The sequence below is a fragment of the Solanum tuberosum genome, unplaced genomic scaffold, assembly GCF_000226075.1.
Source record: "Solanum tuberosum cultivar DM 1-3 516 R44 unplaced genomic scaffold, SolTub_3.0 scf00032, whole genome shotgun sequence".
NCBI classification, from domain to species: Eukaryota; Viridiplantae; Streptophyta; class Magnoliopsida; order Solanales; family Solanaceae; genus Solanum; species Solanum tuberosum.
Genome location: NW_006238958.1, coordinates 43,083 through 56,178, shown reverse-complemented (window position 1 = coordinate 56,178; position 13,096 = coordinate 43,083). Strand labels below are relative to the sequence as shown.

At 35.6% G+C, this 13,096-nt stretch overlaps 1 protein-coding gene across 1 annotated transcript in view; it reads left to right on the top strand.

The window, feature by feature from the left end:
• Nucleotides 1-10,380, top strand: part of LOC102582927 (uncharacterized) — a 15,220-nt gene extending 4,840 nt beyond the window's left edge. Inside the window, exons 6-16 of the mRNA XM_006341854.2 lie at nucleotides 85-193; nucleotides 292-492; nucleotides 791-959; nucleotides 1,150-1,231; nucleotides 1,330-1,423; nucleotides 2,088-2,184; nucleotides 3,175-3,268; nucleotides 7,682-7,754; nucleotides 8,948-9,121; nucleotides 9,242-9,364; nucleotides 9,947-10,380. Coding sequence (XP_006341916.1) covers nucleotides 85-193; nucleotides 292-492; nucleotides 791-959; nucleotides 1,150-1,231; nucleotides 1,330-1,423; nucleotides 2,088-2,184; nucleotides 3,175-3,268; nucleotides 7,682-7,754; nucleotides 8,948-9,121; nucleotides 9,242-9,364; nucleotides 9,947-10,108 — 1,378 coding nt within the window. The 3' untranslated portion in view covers nucleotides 10,109-10,380. The remainder of the gene's footprint in view (nucleotides 1-84; nucleotides 194-291; nucleotides 493-790; nucleotides 960-1,149; nucleotides 1,232-1,329; nucleotides 1,424-2,087; nucleotides 2,185-3,174; nucleotides 3,269-7,681; nucleotides 7,755-8,947; nucleotides 9,122-9,241; nucleotides 9,365-9,946) is intronic.
• The last annotated feature ends 2,716 nt before the right edge of the window (nucleotides 10,381-13,096 follow it).

Here is a 13,096-nt window from a genome sequence, read left to right as displayed (position 1 = left end):
TTGTGGGTGTTGGGGGGGGGGGGGGATGAGGACTGTTTCATATTAGTTCATTAAATATTTGTCAACCTTTTCTGTTTGAAACAGATCTACAAACCAATCCCTGAGCAAACTGGAGAAGCATCAATTATACAGAGAACTGAGAGACTGTCTTGATACTGTGGAGCCCTTAGAGGGGAAACCATTGGAAGAAGTGGTTGGTCTCTTTGAAATTACATGCCTCATATGAACTCTTATAATTCCTCAAGTTGTATTTGCCAAGCTGCTGCTCATAATGAGCTTTTGTTGTTTTAGGTAGAAAGGGTCAAGTCTGCAACTTCATCTTTAAGAAGAGTTCTTCTATCCCCATTGTTTTCTGATTTCTTTTCAGATAATGGGCCCATAGATATGATGGAAGAAGATGCTATTTCTAGCCTTTCAATCCGTTTGAAAATAAGTTTGACAGTCTGGGACTTTGTGCTTCCAGCTACCCCTTCTGTCCCTGCTGTGATTGGTGTATCCTTTTTTGTACACTGGGTTAGAAATTATATGAAGCCATTAACTGGTTGTGGAGAATTGCTCCTGGTCACTGATTGCTATCAATTGTTACATCTTGTGTGGTAGTAGTTCTTTTTCCTTCTTCTCCTTCATTCAGGTAAACTAGAATGTCATAGCAGACACCTGGAAACAGCAAATATTCGGCAATTCTATCCTTTTCTCTCTCTTTACTTACTAGTGACTGCTGGTACTAGTCTCTGTGATAAAGCAACTGAATTTTCGAATGAGGATGGAGTTCTTTAATTCTGTTGTCTAGATATCTGATACTGTTATTGAAGATCGATTTGGGGTTGAGCACGGAAGCAATGAATGGTTTGAGCTGTTAGATCAGCATTTCAAATGGCTACTTCAGTATCGAATTAGTCCATACTTCTGCAGGTGGGGCAACGGCATGAGAGTTTTGACATACACCTCACCATGGCCAGGTAGTATATGATGCTTATTGCTTAGTATACTTGTACTTGTGAAACTCTCTTACTTTTAGATCTACTTGAAGTCTGAATAGATAAGTTTGTAAAGGTGCTGAACTGGAGAGTCTAGTTCTATTCTCTTACTGGCTTTTACTTCAAGTGTATCTACAATAAACTAAAATTTCTTTCTCTAATGCTGTTATAGCTGACCATCCAAAATCAGATGAGTATTTCTCTGACCCTCGTCTTGCGGCATACGCTGTACCTAATGGTCCAATAGTCCCTTGGTATGATGGACAACTCTTTTGCCAAAAGTTCTAGGATAGTAGGATGTATGTTGTGTACAAGTTGATCAGTTTCCTTTTGCTTCTTAATTTGGCATTAGCGGCGATACTGCAAAGGACTACCTACGAAGGGAGGTAGAGATACTAAGAACAAAAACCCATTGGAGGAAAGCATACTTCTATCTGTGGGATGAGGTAAGTGAGCAGATTGAATTGCTATTTTTTTTATAGCATATATGACAAACTTTTTATTGTTCTAGTGACACTTTCAGTTCAGAGTCAAGTATCCTCCTGTTTGTAGCTGGGACATGGTCTTTGCTCTTTCTGATTTCGTAGATGAGAAACATCATTTTCCTGAAATATGTTGTTTGTCGTTACAACACCAGGCAACAACTATTCCTCAATAACAAACTTTGTGGTCATACAGATATACATATATACATGATGTGTATATAAATATCCTATCTTCTGCTTTAAACCGGTAAATCCTTTTGTCCATACAAAAAAGTGGAAACCATACAGTGTACTGACTTATAGTGCTTAAACTGTCTTTTCCAAAAGGTAAGACAACCATGGGATGGACTAAACTTTTTTATTTCTTCCATTCAAAAAAGGCTGTATGTATAAGACCCAATGTGATCCAACCCTTCCCCATAACTTGTGTATAGTGGGAGCTTAGTGCACCGGGCTAACTTACTTTCCCTATTCAAACACTAACACTGTATATTGTTTTATTCCTTCCCTTTACCCCCTTGAATTTAATTTTACTTTTCACTCACTTTTCCTGCTTCGGGCAGTTGATGGTAACTACCTGTCTTTATGTCTATGTTCTAAATTAGTTTTGTTTGCATTTGTTCAGCCTCTTAACATTGAACAATATACTTCCCTCCGCCGCATGGCCAGTGATATTCATGCCTATGCACCTGATGCTCGTATTCTGACAACTTATTATTGCGGTGAGCATCAGATTTCTCTTCATTACATGTATTTATTTCAATGAGATGTTGTGCCTGATAGCTATATGCCTATATCCATGTCTTTTGTTGCCCTTTGGATTGAAGAATCTATCTACTAAATAGAATTGTGCTATATCTGTTTGGATGATGGACCTACTGTGCTATATTGCATAAGCCAAATATGTGAGGACAGACTGAATTGTGGAGTTGAAACAAAAAGCATATTTTTGCTTCCAACCCACTCTGGATCATATGATAAGCTGCTGATTGAAGAGTATTAGCTGTCACATTTAGTGTTGAAACTCCTGTTCCTTATGGACACTTTAAATAGAAGCGGAAGAACAGTAGAAATTCTTCAATCTTAGTGATTAGTGAGTCTCATTGGTGCCTGTGTTTATGGCCAGTTCTTGCAGAAAATTTCGTATTTAACACGCTTATTACATGAGCACGGCGTTATTCTTACTCTGTCTGAAATAACTTTTTAGATGGGTATTGCTTTGTCTGATATTATTCTGGATGTCAATGCTTTCTTGGAATATATGCAACTATTGTGCTAATGTAACTGGTGCGTGCTATTTGTTGAGACACGTTTTAAGGTGAAAATATGAGATATATCCCAGTTATGCATGGTTTTGCAATTCCATCAGGTGCATTTAACCTCTACACTTACATTTGGAACACTTAATTGATAAAAGCCCTTGATGACTTGGAAACTGAGAGGGTTACCATGCCTTGAAGTAATTGACATCAACTTCCTGGCAATTCTGACTGCTTTATCTGAAATTCTAAGGTAATAATTTGAGTGATGTCACTGACAGAAGCATCAAATGAAGCTTCATCTGAGACAATCTCACATGATTTTTGAACTTTGTGATTGACAAACTAGATATTTATTTGACACTCTTTGGCCTAGATCTGTCTGAATATTCTTTGGTAATTGTTATTCGCGTGGAAAACTTTCTTCACATGGTTACTGTTCTTATTTTACAGGACCAAGTGATGCACCTCTTTCTACAAATAACTTTGAGGCTTTTCTGAAAGTTCCTGCATTCCTACGTCCTCATACTCAGATATATTGCACAAGGTAGTGATTTAGTTTCTTGAGAAATCCATTGTTTTATTTCCAATGTACAAGTATGAGAATGACCAAGAAACTATTACATTAAAAAATGAATGTTGTGATTAGTTTTTACTTACCTTATAAATAAAAGAATGTGGTGATTAGTAAAAGAACCGAAAAGTTTATTTTGTTAGTATTGTAGCTCAGATGGATGGAATACAAACACTGCCCTTTGTGAGAACTCACTGAATAAATTGGGTACTCATTCAGTTTTGGATGAGATAATCTGGAAGTCTCATTATCTGTGCTAAGTTCAGTGATTTGAAATAGTTGAATTTGCTATCTTTAGATTTGGTATAGTGAAAGCATCACGTCCTCATGGATTAGCTTAATTTGTGTCTTAGTTGACAAGTTTGAGCCTTGTGCCAAGTGAACAAAGTCCAGTATATAAGTGGAGAAGGGTAGGGAAGTCTGCCCCATTATCCCCGAGTTTTGGTTGAAAATTCATGTATAGTGAAAGCATCATAGTTTACTACTGCATCTCTTAAATTTTAGAAACCTGCTGATATATTTCTTTCTATTTATCATACCCACTAGTTTTGGACATGTTCCCAAGCAAGCACTACATATGGTATGAGTCAATATTAAAACCACATTGTAATGAGTATCACAAACTGTTCAGCAGGAAAATACAAGTTGAAATAGATGAACAATCAACCTGTCCGAGTGACTTCTTCGTTGAATGCCAAATGATTTGATATTCTCTGAACCTGCAAAAGTTGAACAACTAAGGACGTGTTCAGTACAAATGAAAATGTTTTCCATGAAAAGTGTTTTCTTGGAAAATAAGTGGGTTTCTTACTTATTTCTTTGTGTTCGGTACGTAAGCAAAAAATACTATGCTGAAAAAATTTGTATATAATCTAGACAAATACTATGGGAGGTAGGGGTGAGGCTACGGGGGTGGTGGGGATGGGGCTAAGGGAGTGGGGGTGAAGATGAGGCGTGTTAGGAAGGTGGGGAGGACACAATAAATGTGGAATGTCACTTGTGGAATTTATTTTCCCTACTTTCACTAGGGAAGTTATTTTCCTCATTTTTAAGGAACTTGTTTTCCTAAAGAAAATGTTCTCCAAAAACTTTGACCAACCGATCATGAGAAAATTAGTAAACACTTTCTCGGAAATATTTTCCTCCATACCTGGTGCACCCTAAATTAAGTTTGGTATTTAGAATGTATAGTGAGTTACATCTTTGTGTTATAAGGTGCAAACATGTAATACATTTGTATGATCCAATACTTCCTTATAGAGATGATGTTCTTGGCGTATGTTCCCTATGTCAATGCAGACAACTAATATAGTTAATGAAACAGGCAGTGTAGCAGCTAATGAATATAATACAAGGTTGAGATAGTATTACCTATTCATCAATGAATACCTATTCGTCAACGAATATTAGCTACCAAAGTACCCTCAACTATATATTGTTAGTGGATTTACCTCAGAGGTACTACCGGATAAATCATAATGGCAAGCAAAGAAGAGCTATGAAACAATGCATACCTATTAATAGCAAGTTGACGAAATATGCAATAAAGTGGGTAATTCGAAGAAGTAACAACTAATGAATACAACACAAGATTGAGATAGTATTACCTCTTTGTTAACGAATATTAGCTGCCAACGAGCACCCTCTCCATTAGCATTTTTGTACTCCATTATTCAGCTTCTTCAAAATACTAAAACCTTAGTCACCCATTTTGTTGTATTACCTATTTAGTGCTAACCGGTAATTGAATTATAACAAAGAGTTTGTAACATAGGAACTACAAAGCCATAAGATACTATATGTTCTTTCATAGTAATTATTTTTTGTAGCAATTATTTAACATTTAATAGATTTCATCAAATCACATGCCCACTCTTAATGATTAAGTAACATATAAATCATCCGAAAATGTGTAATGTTTTGCATGTTGGAACAACATATCACGTGTAATCCCACAAGTGGGGTTTGGGGAGGGTGGTGTACGCAGCCTTATTCGTATCTTGTGAAGGTAGAGATATTGTTTTCGATATACCCTCGACTCAAGGAATACATCAAAAACAAGTATGAAAAGGATATATAGTAGTGGAGAAGTCATGCTGAAAATAATAGGGAAGAAAAACAGTAGCTATAACCAATTATACGACAATCAAAGCAAAAGAAACAAAAATAATGATAAAATTATAGAATAAGATAGTAGAAGAGTAATAATACCAATACGGAGAAGGAAAACTAGACAATGCTTGACCACCCACTAACCTTCTTCCCTGATCCTAGATCTCCATATTCTCTTATCTAGGTTTATGTCCTCGGTATGTTGCAGGTGTCATGTCTCGCTTAATCACCTCTTCGGCCTACTTCTACCTCTCCTCATTCCCACCATAGTTAATCTCTCGCATATCCTCACTAGAGCATCTGTATCTCTCCTCTTCATGTGCCCGAACCATCTCAGTTTTGCTTCCCTCCTCTTTTCTACCATAGAGGTCACTCCAACCTTGTTCCCGAATATTTTCGTTCCTAATCTTATAATTCTTCTGGAAATATGTATAGTTTTGCACGTTGGAGAGCCCGTAAATTTATAGAAGGCATTCTTTCCATGCAACTATTTATCATTTATTACAGGTATTAATTAGCATTTAGTATGATATCATTAAATAAGACACTCCTTTTGATAATCGTTCATATTTATACTGATTCAACCAGAAGGTGTGGGATTTTTGTTTCCTTAAACGTGTAGTTTTTCTTCTTTTTTTTAGGATGAGGGGTAGTTTAGTCAATTTCAAGGGTATTTACATAAACCAACTTCCCACTTTTAGAATATTATGTGGATTTTTTTTGTGGACAAAAATCTTGTTTTTCTTTTCTGTGGCTAGTTCTTTTTCCTTCATGCTCTTTAGTTGTTCTGTTGCCGTTATATAAATTTTGAACCTGTTGATGTTAAATGAAATTACTTTTTAAACAATGTTGTTACCCACTCACACTTCATGAGAATTATTGACTGGAGTATTAAGCCAGCTATCCATGTTTGCCCTGATTCATGTTTGGAGGTTGGAGACAAGCCTAAAAGAATTCAATTAATGAGCTATTATATACTACTTCCTTTATCTAAAAGAATGACAAAGTTTGGACTACGAGAATGAAAACCATCTAGGTTGGTGAGAATTCAGATTTCGATTTAATTGTTTTTAAATGACATTTATATATCTAAGAATAACATAGAAGTACCATGAATCAACTTTCTATAATTAAAATATTTACAATTGTTTGAATAAATCCCCAATAAACTAGTTGTGTATACTTTCGATCTCTTTCCTTTTCTGTTTTGTGATCACCACTTGTTGCATCTGGAGACCTTGTCAGGATTCTCTTCCTTATCGATAAGTTACTAGCAGGGGCAGATCCACATGGAACCTTGGTTCACTGGTGACAAGTTGCCCCTTTTGAGGTTGAGGTCAGGGGTTCGATTACCACTGGCCTCTGTTTTCATCCCTTTTTAATTAATTAATCAATAAGGGCTTCATTCGCGTGCCCTTGAGCTTACCAAATATCCAGTCCCTTTTTTCTCCTAATAAATAGGTTTCAAATCCCAGTTTTCTTTTTTAAATTGTATAAATAAAAGTTTGACTTTCTTTTCTCCTGTTTTCCTTTTCTTTATCGGTTTTAACTTACACAGGTTTTGTTTCTTCCTTTTTTTCTTTCATGGTCATTATCTTTAGTTTCATCAATGAAGTACATCAAATATGATGTACTAATAGAATGTATGATGAGCGGGATGCGGGGAGACTCACATGTTCGGTTCTTATATTATTTGAATGTATGGGTTGGTAGTGTTTGTAGTAGTCCTAGCCTGGCACTTGTAGTTCTTGTCTGTGATCCTATAGTCATATGTTGTTTACTGCGCTTCGCCTCTCACAGTATTTTCTTGATGTTATTGTCTCCGTTGTTGATTCTGCATTGTTTCTTATTGGGTGTTATGTTATATATAATGTCTCCTCTTCTCCTGCTTGGTTTTGGATGTACTTGAGCCGAGGGTCCTCCGGAAACAGCCTCTCTACCTCCACGAGGTAGTGGTAAGGTCTGCGTACACTTTTACCCTCCCCAGACCCCACTTTGTGGGATTTCACTGGGTATGTTGTTGTTGTTGTTGTTGTTATTTAGTTAGCTATATAGAACGTAAGATTTTTGAAAATGCAAGTAATGATGGTACTATTGACGTTTGAAGTATGAAAACTCGTCGCAGACAATTATGAATGATATTTCCTTTGTGGATATAAATTTATATTATTTAAATGAACATCTATCTTAAGAGCAATGGTGCACCTATGTTCTTGAAATCCGGTATATGCCTCTGCTTACTAGGCTTTTTAACGTATTTCCTTTTCTATTCAGCGAATGGGTTATTGGTAACAGAGAGGATCTGGCGAAGGATATTATCGCGGAGATACAAACAGAAAACGGAGAGGTAATAAAAATATATAAATTTTGTTTTTCGATGGATTATTGTTATGAAGTAAACAGTGGATCACTGAAGTTACTTTTAGACTCGTTAAATGAGGAAAGGAAAATGATGCAGAGAAGTGTCATACAGATTAATTTACTTTTTGATCCATGGTCCTTGCTGATATCACATTCATGTTTTTTCCCTTTGCTTTTTCCTCTAATGTGACAAGATAAGTTATTGCCTGCAGATACTGCTGACAATTAACTCTTATTTTAAGGACTAGAGCTTAGCATCAGAGATTCTAGGACAGTCAATGGTTTTAACACATGATTCCATATGCTAAATATAGGATATTCTATTTTGAGTTACAAGATCAGATTGCACCTTGTTCATCATGGATTCCCTCACTGGTGGATAAGAGGACTCTATCTTAGGTCTCACATCTTTTTATGGATGAAGATTCATTTCTCCTTAAAGAATGTATGCATGATTTTTATTGAAAAAAATGTATGCTTGATTGGGAAGAAAAAAAGAAGTGAAGGAATCTATGCAAATTGGGACCATGTCAAGTTCTAACTTATGTGCATGATTTATCAACAAATGGGTTCAGCAAAGGCCACTTTAAATGATTAACATTCTACTCATCTGTCTGTATGGAAGTAGTTGATCATTGCTAGTGTATATGACATTGATTCATAAGGACATTAGAGGGACATGAGATAGTTGTAGCATTTCACTTTTTCTCTTCCAATGAAAATTGGCATCTTATATCGAGAAGTTATTCTGAAGCTTTATAACTAATGAGGTTTCCCTAAGTTTAGTACTTCGTTAATGTGTTTGAGAGTGTTGTTACAGCCTAGACGTACCCAGTAAGTGCCCTATGAAGTTGGCACTATTTGAATGGGTCAATAATTAATGAGTCCTCTACATGAATGTGGATCTTCAAGTTTTGTTTTATGATATGCAGGATTAAGATTATGTCATTTCAATACCTCCTCTATGTTGCTCCTTGGATAATCTTAAAACATTTTGGCTATAAATTCCTTTAAAGGTTTTTCTTATTTCTGTATGTATTCTATGAATGAACTTAATTTCTTAAGAGCTCATGTAAGACTATCAGCATTTTTATCCAAAAAAGAAAAGAAAAAAGACTGGCAGCATAGTCCTTATGTATGCATCACCTGTTGGCATGGTGCTTGTTATGTTCATTGCAGGAGTGGTGGACATATGTATGCTTGGGACCAGGTGATCCTCATCCCAACTGGCACTTGGGGATGCGAGGCACTCAACACCGTGCTGTGATGTGGCGTGTGTGGAAAGAAGGTGGAACAGGTTTCTTATATTGGGGTGCCAACTGCTATGAGAAGGCAACAGTTCCTAGTGCTGAGGTTAGTGCATCACTATGCATGACACGAAACTGATGGATAAATTATGTCGTAGAGGTTGATAGTTGTGAAATAATTAATATTTTTCTCTTCATGCCTGATAGAAGTAATATTTGTCTGCAGATTAAGTTCCGGCGTGGCCTTCCTCCAGGTGATGGAGTTTTATTCTACCCTGGTCAGGTGTTCTCATCATCTCAGCAACCTGTTGCTTCTCTGAGACTAGAGAGGCTCTTGAGTGGCTTGCAGGTATTTTTCATATTGACTTATTTCCTCTTTCGGTAATATTTTTGCACTTTCGTAGAGAGGCATCAACCATGAAGTCCCTTGATCTTTCAGGGATGGAAGGTGCAATGTTGTCTGTTTTACACAGAACAGAAAATTTGATGCACTTCTGCAAAAACAAAAAAAAACATGTTTGAGCAATATCCTTTTGATGTCTTAACCGCAGGGCATCCTTTAGTAACTACGTCCTTTCTTCGTTTCAATTTGCTTTCTCTTGTCGCTTCCTGTTTTCAGAAACTTGATACGTCTATTTCCTACACTCGTTCCATTTATATATGAATCATTTGCCGATAGTTGTTCTGTTTGGATTGCACTTCTTCAGTTATAATGTTTTTCTGCTTTTTATTCAATGAGATTTCTCCTTGTAAATAGAACTCCCTCTCCTTAGTTCCCTCTATTCTCTCCCGAATAAAGTAATAATTAGAAGAAAGAAAGATGTTAAATCTATCTATATGTCGTGTAATTCTTTTTAATCTCATATTGTCTGATCACTTTTCTTTTTCCTTTTTGTATTCACTCCTCTTTTTTCATGACTGATTTTCTTAGGATATTGAGTACCTCAAGCTGTACGCTTCAAGATATGGTAGGGATGAAAGCCTCAACCTTTTGGAGAAGACAGGAATGTATCTAGGGCCTGAGCGCTACACTTCGGAACACAGACCTATAGATGTCATGAGGGGTGAGGTTTACAGGACATGCCAATCCTAGATTTGAAGCTCGAGTGTGATGACACCCATCTGTATTTGTGTAAATCATCTCAAGCATATCAGTTTGTATGATGTATATTTATAGATTTGAGAAACACTCTTGGGTTATACATCTCAATCATATTTACTAGGTCAAAACAGAGTATATTTAAGTCAGTTTGCCCAGATCTGTACATATTATCATGTTCAAGTAATAGTAGTAAATGCATGGTGTCGCTGTAACGTGATTTTGTATTTTGAAGATGGATTATGGCTGATTCAATTTCAGTAGAACTGAATATATCGTATCATAGATTACTTAGACTAAAATTTGAACCGATCTTTATTACTCTTAGGAACCTCATGACATAAAAATTTCACGGGGTAGCCTACTTGGACACCAATACTTATCTTGTACCCCATTTTATTCTATTTTATTAACTTTAGATATGTGATGTCTGAAGTTACAAAATGCTTGAAGTTTCATATGGCTGAACTTCAGTTATATGTGCATGAACTTTTAGCCATGTGATTTGTCAATTTAACTACAGACTGCATTCGGCTATCATGTTATTGTGTTGCGATTATTGTGTTACTATCTATTGCTTTTGCTACTATATGCTATTTTTGGACTATTTTTTCCTTGAACCTAGGGTCTATCGAAAATAATATCTCTACATTTGAGGTAGGGGTAAGGTTTGCTACACTCTATCCTTCTAAGACCCTAATGATTACTCTGTGAGATTACATTGGGTATATTATTGTTGTCATTATTTCGTAAAGAAACTGCTTGTTTGAAGTTATTTCAAAGTGGGTTAGATTTATTAACTTTTACGTAGTGCAGGTATTGAGCATTTGTGCACTTGGGCCCCTCATGAGTAAGGATTATGTTATGATATTTCTACATCTGTTCCTGACTGTAGGGTGGAAAAGAGGGAATTTTATGTGCAAAACAAATGAGTAGAGGCATTGACCAGTGCGATGGATGTGACTCCACGAACTATAAGCAATAGGATATAGATTATATACCTATCTCAATCATAATAGCAGGATTAGCTTTAGCACTTGCTTTTATATGATAAAGTTTTTGAAAGAAAGGTGGTGGGGAGAAATTATTGCTATCAAGATTCATTCAAGCTAGACTTTTTGTAGCAAAATGTAGTGATACTGGAATCACAAAAGCAAAGTAGGAAAAAAAAAAAGAAAAAAGAGGAAAAGGCAATCAAAAGTTTATCAAAATGGTGATGATTGGCTAGGTTGCCTCTCAGTCATTGTCCATTTTTGACATTGTGCTCTTTTTGTTCCTGTTACAGCTGTAATGTGTGTATGCTAGGCTAGCTAGATTTGTCCATAACTTCCATCTTCAGAGTTGCTTGATCTTTTATTTCGAAAATCAAACTTATCCATAGATAGAAGCTCATCTTTTGCTCTATGTTTATTGCAAGACACATACTTATTTAACATCAAATCACATTAGTTCAAATTTCATAGGAGGTGAAAACACTAGTTGATTCATTCCATCTATCTAAAGTCAGATTCATGATATGTTGCAATTTTTATAGATCTTTATACTTCAATTTTGTTTTGCATCGAAAGTACTGGATTCAGATGAACCTGGTACTTGTAATCTACCTCTGTCGAAACATGATAGACAAAGTTTTATCTAGTACATGTGTTGGTGAGAGATAGCAGGCACCCCATGAAACTAGCTATTGGGGTGCATGCAAGCTGGCTCGGATACTAACATTATTCCATTAGTGTGGACAGCATTTTCTGAGTTACCATTTGTCCATTTCACCAAATTTTTATTCTGTTGGTGTGATGTCCTATCTTTGAACACTTTGTGGCATAATTGTCTATAAAATCTCAATAATTGTATTGCAACAGTGTAAGTACTGTTAGGAATGGAAGAACAGGAAAATGGTTTTTGCATTAATTCCACATCTGTAGCAACAACTGCGAACGTTTACTTCTTTCAATTCTGCTCATTATAACGCAATTAACGTTCATTTTGTCTAAACTTATGGATCCGTCTTCTTTTTTTTGACAATTCTTTAACTTCAACTTTCCACCTATCATGTTTAGAACTACAAGATTAACTAACATTTCGATATATTCTATGATTATTTAATTTAAAACCACAAGATTCAAAAATCTTCTTTACTTTTTAAATCCCATCTCAAGTCAAAAGCAGATAAATAGATCGAAACACAATGAATGTCATTTATATTGATTTTATTGAATCAAATTTGATTAGGCTAGAACGGGTTATGTAATATATGTATAGGTTAGTTCAATGTGTGTCAAATAATGGATCATACTCCAACTTGCTCAACATGACCCAACCAACCAACCTCTCCTCCTCTTTATATTTTCTTTTTGTAAATAAGTTAGAAGCTTTCGGTACGGAGTCGTCTTTGTTAGGGAGTGTTTTATTCCCAACGTGGGACTTCCCGGCGTGTAGCTAGATTTAGTCGAGCTCCAACATGGATACAGGGGTGGAAAAAAAAAAGGTTGAAACAAATGTATTTTTCTTAATTACTAGCTTAAGTTCTTCCAAACTTACTTCACATTTAGTCTCCAAATTTGATTTGTATGTTTAAGTAATTAAGTTGCATTTTGACATGTTGCGTTATACTATATTAACCCAAATAGTATATGTGCATGATCTACTTAACATGTTCTATCCTTTAATCTTTTTGTCTATTAGCTTGATATGATATTTGAATTAAGTCAACAAACGGATTATAATCCTATTTATTTAAGCTTAGATGAATTGTATAAGTTACTAAAAAAATGAATTAATTTTACCACTTATACTTCTAAATAGACATTTGAAGGGATAATTTAAAAAAAAAACATTATTGGATTTGGTGGCAATATGAGGGAATGTTTCTTTTTATTGATCAAAATGTTGGTGGCAGGATAATGTGAAAATGAGTAGTATTTTCAGTTTAACCCTTAAAAAAGGTACTTTCCTTTAGTAGTGGTACTATCTACTCCATCAATT